A 15232-nucleotide genomic window follows, 5' to 3' on the forward strand; every position below is an offset into this window, starting at 1 on the left:
TCCTCTGAATTGTAAATTCTACTTTTGGACTCTTATTAAAATGACGTACAACATCACTGACACACAAATTTACAGTTGTATGACTAACAGTAAAAGATTATAAATTACTACATTATGTAAAAAACTTTTTTCAATCTAATGATCATGCCCAGATATCTATGCATCTATTTCGGGACTAGAAAGAAGTTTATTTTACAAACAATGCTGGATGAGGGGATTGACTGCTACGAAGATCACTCCAAAAGTAAGTGACCGTGGCTGATGACGCAGCATTTTGGAAAATGGGACTTATCTGAAAAACCATAAGGCATAAATCGAAAATTTTTATATCAAATTAAAGGGGAGAAAATTCTCTATTAAAATAGTTATATTTTGAAAATTCTAATTTTTCATCATTTTTTTGCGTTTTGTGGGTGTACCTTAATGCGATATTAGTCTATTCTACTGTTTTCACTTAATACGCAATACTTTACTTCACTTTACTTAATAAGTAAGGTATTCAGTCATTAAGAAAGTAAAACGAATGTTGGGTAATTCCGTGCGAATCATCGGACTGATCTCGATAATACAACCGACAATCACAACAAGCGGTGAAAGAGAGAAAATTGCTGACTGTCGTAAACAGAAAGAACGGAACATAATTACAGGCTCACGAATGTTTTATATTGATTTGTGGATGACGACACCGTGGGTTCCCTGGACAACCGCGTATCAACAATCATTGTGACGTACCGAACTAGGCTACATAATGTGATAATTCTGCCTTATCATGTGATAAAGATGAGTGGAGTGGAGAAAAATTCTCTCCGGCACCGAGAATCGAACCCGGGTTTTCAGCTCTAGGTGCTGACGCTTTATCCACTAAGCCAAGCCGGGTTCGAGACCCGGTGCCGGAGAGAATTTTTCTCCACTCCACCCATCCTTGTGTCAACAAGCGTACGGGTGTTACAGCAAACCGATCGATTGTTGTAGAATGGTACGAAATGAATTAATTGATAAGTAGAGTCTAATAAGCTTATCACAAACGCCAAATTTGTTCACTTACAGATTAAAAGCCATTTTCTGATTGTGCGGAACTTCTCAATTATTCACTCAGCTTTCAAGACATTCTCACACATCAAATTCCATTCCGCTACAGGCCTGTTCAGCCTCATCGTCATAGAACGCATCTTCTGCATATTGCTGTGGGCTAGAGATCTGTCGCAGCCTTCGGATCTCAATAAACTACATTACAGCACTCGTGGCGCTGGCTGTCTACTCCACGATCCTTGTCAACTGAAGACACAACCGAATTCCTTTCCGGGCAGCCAATTCCTTGTTGTGCAACCCTGCACACGGACAGAACCAATATGTAATAGTCATCCTAAACTCTTTTACCGAATATCCACCATCTTGTGTTGTATAAATTATCACGCAATATAATTATCTATTCCACTTGTGTTGTCCTGCAGCTTTGAAGTTTTGGTTGCGAAAATTGAACTATTTCGTTCGAATTTTTCACCACATAATGTTTATTATTATTATTATTATTATTATTATTATTATTATTATTATTATTATTATTATCACCATCATCACTACTATTACTACTGCCACTACTTACTTGCTTATGGCTTTTAAGGAACCCGGAGGTTCATTGCCGCCCTCACATAAGCCCGCCATTTGTCCCTATCCTGAGCAATATTAATCCAGTCTCTATCATCATATCCCACCTCTCTCAAATCCATTTTAATATTACCTTCCCATCTACGTCTCGGCCTCCCTAAAGGTCTTTTTGCCTCCGGTCTCCCAACTAACACTCTATATGCATTTCTAGATTCGCCCATACGTGCTACATGCCCTGCCCATCTCAAACGTCTGGATTTAATGTTCCTAATTATGTCAGGTGAAGAATACAATGCGTGCAGTTCTGTGTTGTGTAACTTTCTCCATTCTCCTGTAACTTCATCCCTCTTAGGCCCAAATATTTTCCTAAGAATCTTATTCTCAAACACCCTTAACCTAAAACAACTACCATCACCACCACCACCACCACTACTATAAATTGTTTATTCTAGTGTACTTAGGCCTTCTCCCACAGTACCAGAAATGCAAACACAATAACACAAAAAATCAAACAATAAACATAAAGTATAACCACAGTCAGATAAGCTTTAAGTGAGCGAAGCTAAAGTTAAGATTAATGAAATAATTAGGGGAGACTCGGGTAGTATCGGACATCGGGTAATATCGGACAGTGCGTTTCTTTCATCTACCACCATATGGCAGTACCTGAATGACATGGTTACGTTTCTCTATGCGACATCACAGAAACGTAACCATGTCAATCAGGTACTATCATCGTGTGGTAGATGAAAGAAACTCACTGTCCAATATTACCCGATGTCCGATGCTACCCGACTCTCCCCTACATCCGTGTTAATTAGCAAGGCTGAGATATTAACGAACAATAAAAATGTGCAATTTTAAACTGGAGAAGAAAGAAATCAACGCATCTAGCAATACATTTTCAAATTTAATTTTGAATTGTGATAATGTACAGCAATGCCTGACGTCATTAGGTAAGAATTCCATAGGCGAGGTATTTCTGCAGCGTAGACTTCGAAAGAGCTTGATTTCGATTCTTTCCGAGGTTTTACCCAATGCACATGTAAAGGGTTGCCGATTCCGTTTAGGTCAAATATGGCGATGGCGCAAGATTACTTCCCTGGAAGTCAGTATAGTCTAAGAAACGTAACTCGGAAATCGATACGTTTTTGGAGTTGTTCTTCAACTTCTTTCGTTTTAACAAATCAAGTTGAAGATTGTTTTACGGACGACCTCACAGCAATTCAAACGACAGCGTTCTGTGGCTGTAGTCCACACAACTTTATTGCGTCAGCACAAGCTCTGCTGTACCTGATTCTACACAACTCCACTTCCACAGATCCAGGACCCCTAACTCCGTCTTCTCCAGTGGTTGCCAAACACCACGAAATTGTGACGTAATAGAAATGCAACCCGCACACCACTATCGCAGGGAGAGGGGTGGAGTGGGTATCTCCTCAGGTAATAATAATAATAATGTTTTATTTTCGCTGGCAGAGTTAAGGCCATAAGGCCTTCTCTTCCACTCAACCAGCCTTAATCAATACAATACATAAATTTAAATTACAAATATTTTCACTACACTTAAAAGGTTCTCCAGCAATATTCTTCACTACACATTTATTTAAATTTAGATAAATCTAACTTAATTTATGAGCTAATTTAATTCAATGAATTATAATTAATTTAATATTTGAGATAGCTAGTAAAATGATGAAAATTAATTTAATGTAAGCTTACTAGGACAATGTTACAGGGAGAATATATATATTTCTATTTCTATAATGAGAATATTAATGTAATTGCCATTAGAGGTTTTGTAAATCTATTTAGAGAAATTAAAGATAATAATAATAAGAATGGACAGATGTTAGTTTCATTATAAGTAACAAATATTAATAAGCAATTCATCTGTTAAGTAAGAATTTATGTAATTTTGACCTAATGCAGTGAATAACAGTGCAGAGATGGACTGTGACCAGAAAACGAAAGCAATATAATATTCTTCTACTTGTTAACTACACACACTTCTTTCCATGTTAATTTTTTATCCTCCTATTAATTATTTTTGTATTATTAATAAAATAACATAAATTTATTTTCTTATTTACCATAGAAAGAGCGTGTACTCTACATCAGCAGATATTTGAAATTAGAAAAACGTACCAGGCTGGTCACGAAGTTGTAAATTACACTACATACTTCAAAAAAAACGTTGAAGTATTTTACTCCGATTAAGACATAGAAGCCGATACTTTTTATAGTTCGTTTATTATTCAAGTCACAGGTAAGGGCGTGGTAGTCTTCATAACAAGAAAAATAATGACAACGTACATTGTTCTTTTACACTTCATTTAAAATTTTACAACAAATTAAGTATCTCATATTTTTCCATCTGCACAAAATAAATACTTTTCCTCCCATGCCCCTTAAAATTAAGTTTTTACTTACTATCTGTTTTGGAAAAGACATCGAAACATATTATCCTACACACTTGTAACATCACATGCGTACGTCCGCTGCTGATAAATGTCTTTACTTATATCGAAGTGAAGGCTGTAAACAGAGGGTGGGGGTATGATGCCATGGTTACGCTTGAGTGGAGGCAGGGGCATGTATCGCGACACAGCTTTTAGCGATCACTGGTCTTCTCTCTCATAATATTATTTTCTTGTAAGATACATTTAATTCAATTTTCATAACGTACATTGCATTCACCTTCTTCATGCTCAACAGCTGCAGCTTCCACCAGAGGCCCCTGCACACCACACACAAGCTACGTAGCTCGCTGATGTCATTCGTTGCTATGGAAACTGTTTCAGTTGCAGAATGAACTGCTGCGAGGCCCTGCACCTGCTATTCCACGTGCTGGTGGGACTCCTCTTCACTGTGGTGTGCGTGGTGGGCCAGGCCGTGTACCTCGTGGTGCCGCGCAAGCAGAAGTCCATCAAGGGCGAGATCGTGCTGGTAAGTCTGCATTCCATGCGTCATCCACAAAGTCAGTTCCCTTCTTATCACGATCGCCGTTTCGAAAAACCGGGCACCTATTGTGTTTATCAGGAGTTTGATCGGCCGTCCGTGTAGTTTGCTCTATGGCTGGTAGATGGAGCCAGGATACAACGCTCTGCCTGATGTCTGAGGTAAGGCACACCACCACCAGGAGCCTGGCTTTAGAAACTGATTGTTGGAAGAGAATGTCCGATCAAAGATGGTGGAGACGCAGTTCACTCCAGGATGATGTTTATAAACTTCGGTATCCCACACAACACGGGAGTGAATTATGTTGCGTTATACCATGATCAAATGAAAGTGAGATCTGGAATGACTTCACAAACACGCGACACAGGTTACGTATTACCGTTGTACACATTTCTATTGCTCAGTTATATATTTTGTGCGAGATCGTGCGTATTTGCTTGTTTTCCGCACAGAACCAATACGCGGTAATTGTGAAATACCACATTCAGTATTCCCAACCTAACACACATAACAATTTCCCTCTTCTTACCGCTTAAGCGCCATATTCATTTTATTACTTTAGGCTTTTAACATATTATTTTTAGAGACGTTTAACATAGTAATAATTATAAATTGGAAACTTACCACTGCAATTTCACCTAAACTGCACTGTTAATTATTGTTTTTAAATATTTGCAAAAATTAAGTAAAGTCTACTACTCCACGAAACTTATTGCATTCCTGATACAAGTAACATTAAGGAAGCCGTGAAAAAATCAACAAGATTCCAGATGCCGATGTTATTACTGCAATATGTTATATAAATAATATTGTTAAAATATTAAAATGAAAAATAAATCATTACATAACCTTACCGTTTGTTTTAAGTTCGCATTTATAGACTGGGAGAAAAAAAAGGACAGACGTATATTACGGCCTGCTGGAGTATAGTAAACATAGAAAACATTTTATAGCAACAATGTTGAAGAAAGATATTTTGGTTTTCCGAAGTTGCCGTCATTAAACAGAAACCAACATGGAGATTTCATTGCAACTACTTAGAAATTCGTCTTTCAGGTATGTAATAAACGATCTTCGCACAAAATAATGTACGATTCACGAGCGGTATGTTTGTTTTCATGTTCTCGGAAATTAAAAAAGCTCAAGTACGTTTCGCTTTTTCAATCTTTCCCTCGAACATGAAAACGTCAACACACCGCTCTTGTAACGCATATTACTATTTTCTTGCACTTGTTAAAATAATGTTTATGTGTCATGTTAGTCCTAATTTGTTTTTACTTATGCAAATAATGGTGCACAATTGGGCCAACACAAAAAAAATCTCGGTAAACAATCCACACTATATTTTGAGTGATTTATTAAAGAATGTAATTTTTCATCTTTGCGCCAAAGTGTATGCTCACTGGATTAATATAATCGCATTTCAATTACTTCAATAAACTTTCAATAATTTATTAACAAATATGTTAAACGAATTACTACGGTTGCACCAAACCGGATGTTACAGGACTAGACGACCACATTTCAATTGTTTAATTACTTCATAGTTTCATCTGTTATTTATGAGGTTGTTATGACTGAGATGTCTAAATTGTTAATTGTTTTCATTTACAACAGTAGGCCATGACTGACTGAGTATATAAGGACTCGCTATCAGAGGGGTGGAGTTCGAGGTTTGGGATGGCGCACAAGGCACAAGTCGTGCTAAAGATGTTGCTTTGCTTATTACCCAGCATGCAGTTGTGTGCTGTATGCAATTGTTACCTATTAAGTATATACCCTTCTCAGTGGTCACATCGCTCCTATAGGTGGTGTGTCAGAATTTTGAGGATACTTTCAATTTCTCAGCACGTTCTTTTTCTCCCGTTTGTGGTTTGGGAGGATGTCGATGTTTTGCCAAAAGAAAAAAAAGGGTAGTTTGGCTGAGGAGCTTAACAATCCTCCCACGCCATTCGGTGCATACCAGTTACCATCACAATTATTAAATACTGTACAATTGGGCAGCACGATCACTGCCTGGACGCACCACGACAATCGCTGGCAGCACCACAAACAGGCCTGCTACAAGCACTATAAACAGCTTTAGTTTACGCTTGTCTATATAATTACTGAATTTACATAATGGAATTTTACGTTAACCGTTGAGTACAGCCCGAGTTTACATTCCCAGTTTTCTCAATTCCGTAATTTTCGTCAAAAAATTAGACGTAAAAATGTCATGCAGTATTAACAAGTGGTTTTATTTCTTCAACTTGTGTGTATAAAATTTCTGAAGAACCAATATAATGGATGTTTCACTTCAATATTTGAAGACACGTGTGAAGTGTTACGAAATTATTAACTACTAGCCGTACCCGTGCGCTCCGCTGCACCCGTTAGAAATAAATATAAAGTAATTACATAATTAAAATAGGACATTTGATCCAGGGACCATTTGTGTTTGATACAAGGATAAATCGTTTAATATGTTACTTAATTTAAAATGACAACTCCTTTAACATGTTTCTTAATTTAATTTAAAAATTAGTTTAATGAAGATTGACATATCATTTAGTTTTAATGTGTATACTTTATATTACTTGCTATATGTTTCAGAAGTTACTGTAATAACACTGTAAAATTATGTCCATCTAGAGAAACTACACTTTCCAATGGTGAAATAATAATTAAACAATTAATTAGCTTCCGATATTACTTCATACAAACACAGAAACATTCTCTTAGGCTATGTTTAATAGCTTTCGATTGTTGCTGTCCAAGGCCCCTTATAGACGAAGTCATTTGTTTTTATTTCAATACAGCGCCTTAGATGAAGTTATTGTAATTTTAAAACTCATTTATCTCATTAAATATCAGTCCTATTAAAATTTTGTATAGAATAAAACTTATCGGAAATTATTTTTAAAGAAACTTTTGGTATGTAATATTTTTCATGAAAATCAATAATAAGCGATATATTTCGATTTATTTCATTCAGGCCCCCTTATAACCCCCCTTTTAAAAAAAAAAGTATTTTGAATGCCATATAGCCTAAAATGTAAGTTACAACGAAGTTAATTTATATTCCAATGTTCATATAAATCGGTTCAGCCATTATCGCGTGAAAAGGTAACAGACATCCAGACAGACATACAAACAAAAATTTCAAAAAAGCGATTTTCGGTTTCAGGATGGTTAATTATACATGTTAACACCAATTATTTTTGAAAAATCAAAAATTACCAGAAAAATTTTGGCTACACATTTATTATTGGTATAGATATATACTGCGGGTGAGTAGAAAAAGGATATTTCAAAATTATGGAAAATAAACTGAGATAGCTATTTTGTAGGTGTGAAAAGGAAAATATTCTCGTTTCCTTTGACGCAATAATTGCCTCGAAAATTTGGTTGAGTGTAAGAAGCTTAATATGTCGGGAACGTTACCTTTTAATACTACAGACTGTAGTTGTCACTTGCAGTCGTGCCAATTCAGCTGTTTTCCCGCAAGATCTGGCGTTTTTAGTGTTAGTCTTGTGGGTAAAATTCATTAAATTTGTATTGTTGATATACGGATTTAGCGGGTATTTTTAACACTCACAGAGGCAAAATAATCTCATTTGACAGTGACAGTGTAGCAATATAGCGACTTCCCCGTTTTATAGTGGGTTTTTAAGAATGGAGTTGGCAATACTGGTCAGTAAGCAGCTGGGCTTGTGTTGCATCATCAGCAATTTTACGTGCCATAAAATCATTGACTGGAAAAAGAATAACTTTCCAGCAATTTTAATTATCCCTAATAATTAATAAAGTGATAAGCATTTTATTTGTTGTTTTAGGCTGAATTCTTATTGACTAGACCCAGAATTGCCTAATAGTGAGCTTTGCAATAAAACCTATTGTGCTTTTTGTGTTTTCCCAGAAACGGAGAAAACTGCAATGTCAACCTTTTTCCACTCGGCCGTTCAATTTATTCTTTTCTCGTATTTGTGCATTTGGTTTCCGTAGATAACATAATCAATGTTTCGCAATAAAGGCACCACACAATTATTCAGACAGCAATGCTTTGTGTGCAAAATTGATCGCATTATTGTGGTTAATTTTACTGTTTAATAATAATAATAATAATAATAATAATAATAATAATAATAATAATAATAATAATAATAATAATAATAATAATAAAATGAAGAGAAGCGACTAGAAGCATTTGAAATGTGGATATGGAGAAGAATGGAGGGTGTGAAATGGACAGACAGAATAAGAAATGAAGCTGTGTTGGAAAGAGTGGGTGAAGAAAGAATGATGCTGAAACTGATCAGGAAGAGGAAAAGGAATTGGCTGGGTCACTGGCTGAGAAGAAACTGCCTGCTGAAGGATGCACTGGAAGGAATGGTGAACGGGAGAAGAGTTCGGGGCAGAAGAAGATATCAGATGATAGACGACATTAAGATATATGGATCATACGAGGAGACTAAGAGGAAGGCAGAAAATAGGAAAGATTAGAGAATGTTGGGTTTGCAGTGAAAGACCTGCCCTTGGGTAGAACACTATGAATGAATGAACGAATGGGTGCTAACTTAATAATAATAATAATAATATTATTACTACTATTATTATTATTATATTATATAATATTATTATTACTACTATTATTATTATTAGTAATTAGTAGTAATAATAATATATTATTATTACTATTATTATTGTTATTATTATTAGTAATTAGTAGTAATAATAATAATATATTATTATTATTATTATTATTAATATCTTGGAGCAACAGTAACAAATATAAATGATACTCGGGAGGAAATTAAACACAGAATGAATATGGGAAATGCCTGTTATTATTCGGTTGAGAAGCTTTTATCATCCAGTCTGCTGTCAAAAAATCGGAAAGTTAGAATTTATGAAACAGTTATATTACCGGTTGTTCTTTATGGTTGTGAAACTTGGACTCTCACTTTGAGAGAGGAACATAGGTTAAGGGTGTTTGAGAATAAGGTGCTTAGCAGTGGCGTAGCATGAAATTTTGAGCAGCGGAAGCTAACTCAAGTTGTCTTTCATGCAATATGAGAAAACGTATTACAAAAATACATTCTTAAAATAAATAGTAGTCAATTTCAAGTCAGCAGTCGAAGATTGGTTGGAACCTCGTAAGTAACACCAATAAGGCATGACCTCAAATGATACGTAGTAAAATATGATTTCACGGTTTACACATATCTCTAACAAATACACACGTACACGTATAACATTAGCTCACTCCCTGTCATACTTAGAGAAATCACAATATTAGTATCATTACGTAAGTATGCGTCTGTCTTTTGGTTGTGTCCTTCATTGACAGCAAGGGAGTCGGTCATTTGTTTTTTAAATCACACTTTTGTTCGTAAGTCAGTCTTGATAGTACAATTGTCCTAAAAAGTCAAGTAAATTAGTGTCAGGAACTGTTATTTCGCTCATTATTTTTTATATCAGCCACAATGCACACTAACACTTCAACTGAACACAACTGACGAAAAGGGATAACTCGGAAACTACTTATTCTAAATGTTAAAGCTAGCTTCTTGCGAGCCTTGCGACTAGGGTAGTTTAGTTAGAAAGGGATGGAACATCTGCGGGGTGGATTACACAGAAGAAACCAGTCTGCTTGGAAGCTGGTGTGTGCAGGCTTCTTGTTTACTGCTGCATCACAAATCATCCTGAGCTGCCGCATCACAATATTTAACGCGTAAATATAAATTCTATTAAAATTAATAAATAATTTTCTCCATAAACTGCAGGTTTATTATGAAATTATTATTAACTGGGGAAGCTGAGCTTTTTAGCTTACATTGACGCTACGCCACTGGTGCTTAGGAAAATATTTGGGGCTAAGAGGGATGAAGTTACAGGATAATGGAGAAAGTTACACAACACAGAACTGCACGCATTGTATTCTTCACCTGACATAATTAGGAACATTAAATCCAGACATTTGAGATGGGCAGGGCATGTAGCACGAATGGGCGAATCCAGAAATGCATATAGAGTGTTAGTTGGGAGGCCGGAGGGAAAAAGACCTTTAGGGACGCCGAGACGTAGATGGGAAGATAATATTAAAATGGATTTGAGAGAGGTGGGATATGATGGTAGAGACTGGATTAATCTTGCTCAGGATAGGGACCAATGGCGGGCTTATGTGAGGGCGACAATGAACCTCCGGGTTCTTTAAAAGCCAGTAAGTATTATTATTATTATTATTATTATTATTATTATTATTATTATTATTATTATTATTATTATTATCATTATTATTATAAACTGCAACATTGAGAGGTTTCTTTACATTGGTTTTTACTTTATTAAAAAAATGAGTGCATAAAAAATTCGTTGATTCTAAGAAGCAATTTGTGCTGTACATAGAAGAATTCCTTGGGAAAAAATGTTAGAAACGGAGGCGAAATAAGTTCCTGAATTCATTGCTAAGTCATACGTTTGAGAATACAAAAGAAAAACGGTCACTTGCAAGGTTGTCGTCTTCGAGATGAAAGCTGTGAGAAAATGGCATTCTTCGCCTGCTTATTGTTACAGAGCGGCGGCAGTGGGAACTCGCGTCCCCCAAGGTCAGCTGCCTCCTAGACATGCAATGTGTGGTCGACAGACGAGTACAGGTCAACCCTGCGACAAAGATAGGCCTCGCTTTTACTAAAGTAAACATTATGTGGATGTTACGTCTTTCCTACGTTGTGACTATATTATTGGCTCGTATGAAAATTATGAAACTCGCTTGCGCTCGTTTCATAAACATACTCGCGTCTTAATTACTATCATTATAGGCTTGTTGCATAATGTACTATTAGAGATATCTAGCACACCAAAAATGTTCCTCACACACAGCAGAAACACAGATACTGCCTCCGAAGTAATCGGGTTTGTAGCAACTTCTAGTTGGAGTGTGTTGGACAGGAAATTCATCTACTCTTCAAAGTGAAGACTACTGCATTGTACGGTTTTGAACTACTTTCAGCGAGGTTTGTTACCCCACGACGGTGCCAGTTTCTTGTTTTCAATGCAAGGAATTTGGTGATTCCCATTCCAACGGCTTCCAAGTTGTGGAAATTCCTTCCACGTAGGAAGTGTCATGGATCGAAACAGATTGTAGCCTGAAGACCCAAGATCCGGGCTGCACGCCGTGTGGTAGCAGTACGATTCCTTCCAAATTCCTGCATTTCCCCATGGTTATGCGAGAGGCATGGGTCTCGGGTTGAGAATTCTATTTCCATTCACTAATGCCGGTGCTCTCTCTCAAAGCTTCATCAACTCGTTATATAATCTTTTCGCTGTAAGAAAAATCCTAATGTAAACAATAGCACGTGACTGAAGTGAGGCTTCATTGGCCGCTGTTTGGCGCCATAGATTCTCAGTACGTGTTCCCGCCTACTGTTGTACATTCTGTTTCATGTTAAACATTTCCCGTTACTCGTCAAGTAGGCCTAACCTCACTACTATGCATTCGTTTGCTTAGGAAACATTTACTTTATAATTACTGGAATTAAATTATTTTAAACTTAGGCATAAAGTCAATCGCTGCCAGACAAAGGAGTTATTCCTTCCAATCGGAGTCGTCAGAACTATCGTCGGTAGGATTTATGACGAGAGGGTCCACAACAGCGTCAGTTATCCCTTCCAGCTGGAACGTTGGATTCAACTCACTTAACTTATTATAGACATTTATTCTCCGCATTTTAAAGGGTTTCCACTCTTATGTTTAATAACCACACACACCGAGGATGCAGAAGCCATACTTCAGTACCACGTGCTTACGTGAACAACTACGAGCTCAAGTGACGCCAGCTTGTTACAAGAACAGACTACCTCGGTATTACTGTTGGTATTCATCCGCGTTCATAGTACATAACAAAATATAAAAGTAGCTTTTCTTTTACATATCGTTTTACATATGAGTGAAGTTATATGTTTCATCGTATTTAGCAACTAGAATTCAATTTTTTATTTTCAAATAATACAAGATTGTGGTTTCCAGATACGAACTATATTCTCCTGCGTCATGTGAGTGTTTCGACTGGAAGCCAATCACGGGTATGACAGCCACGTGCTTGTGTTTACATTAGGGTTTTTCTTTCAGCGAAAACAGTACAGCTGTTGAGAATAAAGGTCCGCGCGTATACATTGTGTGTCACGGTCAGATGGAGCCACTGTCTTGAGGTGTCAGGGTTGCAGTGACATCCGTAGATAAGCTAGCGAGCGATATCCACTCTGAGTCCAGCCTGTTCAGGTGTCAATTCCTGAGGTACAGATCTACAAATTGTACATGATTTTCTAAGCATCTCAATGTGGCGATATATTGTACACTAGCCGTACCCGTGCGCTCCGCTGTACTTGTTAGAAATAAATATAAAGTAATTACATAATTAAAATAGGACGTTTGATCCAGGGAACAACTTTTACAACAGCGTAAGATAATCTGCTTCGCTCATTACCCAATTTTTTTTTGTATTGCATTTATTGCATATATATTTTATGTATTTTAACACGATTCAATTGAGCATAGTTAAAATTTGAATTATAAAATAATGGATTGCTAAGCTAACGTACTATTACTGCGTACTAAATCAATACACTCTCGTTGTTCGTTAATTCTCTGAGATTAAAATGAGTGTACATAAATATTATTTTAAGAAATACAGAAAACGAATGTACAAAATAGCCTATCAAATTTTCTGTGCATAAGAAGCTATTTTAATCTTACCTGTCCTATTCATGGACAATACTTCTGAGACTTTGACTTTGACTTCGGTAAGTTGAGATTTGACGATCTTGTTCCAATGTTGGCAATCACAATCACTGCCTCCTAAACGAATTAAATTAACAGATAGTTGAAATAGAGTAGGCATTGCCACAATCAGAGACAACTTTTGAGACACAAATCAATGAAACAATTGAACATCGGTACATGTTAAGCGATTGTTAGCCGTTCTTGAAGCTTTACAGAAGAATAATTATTCGCGGGCTTAGTATGAAACTAACGTAAGTAAAACAATTGACATTTTTAGACCTTTACGCCAATAGATAATAATTCGTTCTGCTACTTGGTCACAAAAATCGTAACTCAGTTCCGAACAGTCTTGTACTCGTATATAATATACAATAAAATTCGTGACTACAAAACATGATGGTGTAGTTCATCTGAAATGGTATTGCCTGCTGAAAATTATGTTGTGAATAAAACGTCGATTGTAATTACGTTAGGTTCACATTAAGCCCTCGAATTATTTCATTATAAAATAATTATATTCTGAAAATATGGAAGATAAGAAGATGCCACTAATAACAGACTACTTAAAAATTAATTGAAATCAATATTCAGAAAACATTATTATGACGACCGCAGGATTAAAAATTAACTGCATATCCAACTGTATAAACTATCCTCTAAACTATCAAATCAATATTGAACCATCAATTACCTGTAGCGTAAAATCGCGATAAAATAAGAAATTCAATTATTGGTGGAACAGATAATCCTCTTTGATTATTATTGATCAATGAATGTTGAAACGTGACGAGGATATCTAGTAGCCTACTGTCTGTTTATCAAATCTTACTTTGATTTGAATTTATTGTCTATATCTAATTACCTAATAATACGCTAAGGAACATGAATCCCCTAGATGTCCTCAATATTCTCGAAAAAATTAACAATTTTCGAAATATCAACCATTTTTCTTATGTCCACGAACGAAAGTCAAAGTCAAAGTCTAGATTTTCGGCGACTTCGAAGTAAAGTCACCATTGAAGTTTACTTTCGTCAAAGTGTCCAAATAGACATGTGCAATTTTTTCCAAAGCTCCAAAATCGGTGTGCTCTCATGAAACTTTGCTGTTAATTCAACAGGTTTGTGCGATGCTTCCTCACGCCAACGCCCACATGTAGGCCGCTGTGAAACGCTCCTTCTGTACTCTCTGTCATCGAAACTTTCTTGAGACTGAAAATGAGTCGAGCTCCTCTCTGTGCTTCATGGTACTCATAACGACATGCCAACGAGTGCATTGACACGCAACACGCACCAGAGGCAGTAGTTGTGGCATGCGTGTCTGTATGTGTCAGTTAGAATGGAACATGTCTTTAGAAATTCCTAGTGAAACATGTCTATTTAAGTATATCCCATGGATAATTATTTACAATGTACTTTTAATGTAAGTTGATAAAGACTATGGCCCGGTTGCAGAAACATCGATCAAAATATGATTGGCAATCAAGGAGGGTTTGACTGGCCATCAGTTCTATTTCTGTTGCAGAAACAACAATCAGTGTTTGATCGGAGATCAGTCTTCCATCAGATTTGATCAACAGATTTTTGCTGGTTAAATCACTGATCATCGATCAAGTAGGCTATTTATGTTGATCTGTTTATAATGCAGTTACTGTAATTATATAGTAAATAGTTATAGCGTAACAATATTTTTTTCGACATATTGGATTCTTCTGATGAAGAAATTTTTGAATGAAAAAAATATTATTAAGAAGAAGGCGTTTCCGTGATAGACATGAATTGTCTTTATATATAATGACAGAGAATTTGAGCAAAGATTTAGATTAAGTAAGGATTCGTGTGTTTTGATACTTTCAAAAATTGAAACAAATATATGCAGACAGACAAATCGAAACCTTTCACTTT

At 36.2% G+C, this 15232-nt stretch overlaps 1 protein-coding gene across 2 annotated transcripts in view; it reads left to right on the top strand.

The window, feature by feature from the left end:
• Positions 1 to 15232, top strand: part of LOC138691893 (short-chain dehydrogenase/reductase family 16C member 6-like) — a 70358-nt gene that overhangs the window by 40625 nt on the left and 14501 nt on the right. For both annotated transcript variants that reach the window (XM_069814479.1, XM_069814480.1), the window contains one exon: positions 4410 to 4554. In XM_069814479.1, the coding sequence (XP_069670580.1) occupies positions 4410 to 4554 (145 nt within the window). The remainder of the gene's footprint in view (positions 1 to 4409; positions 4555 to 15232) is intronic.

The sequence above is a fragment of the Periplaneta americana genome, chromosome 16 (genome assembly GCF_040183065.1).
Source record: "Periplaneta americana isolate PAMFEO1 chromosome 16, P.americana_PAMFEO1_priV1, whole genome shotgun sequence".
NCBI classification, from domain to species: Eukaryota; Metazoa; Arthropoda; class Insecta; order Blattodea; family Blattidae; genus Periplaneta; species Periplaneta americana.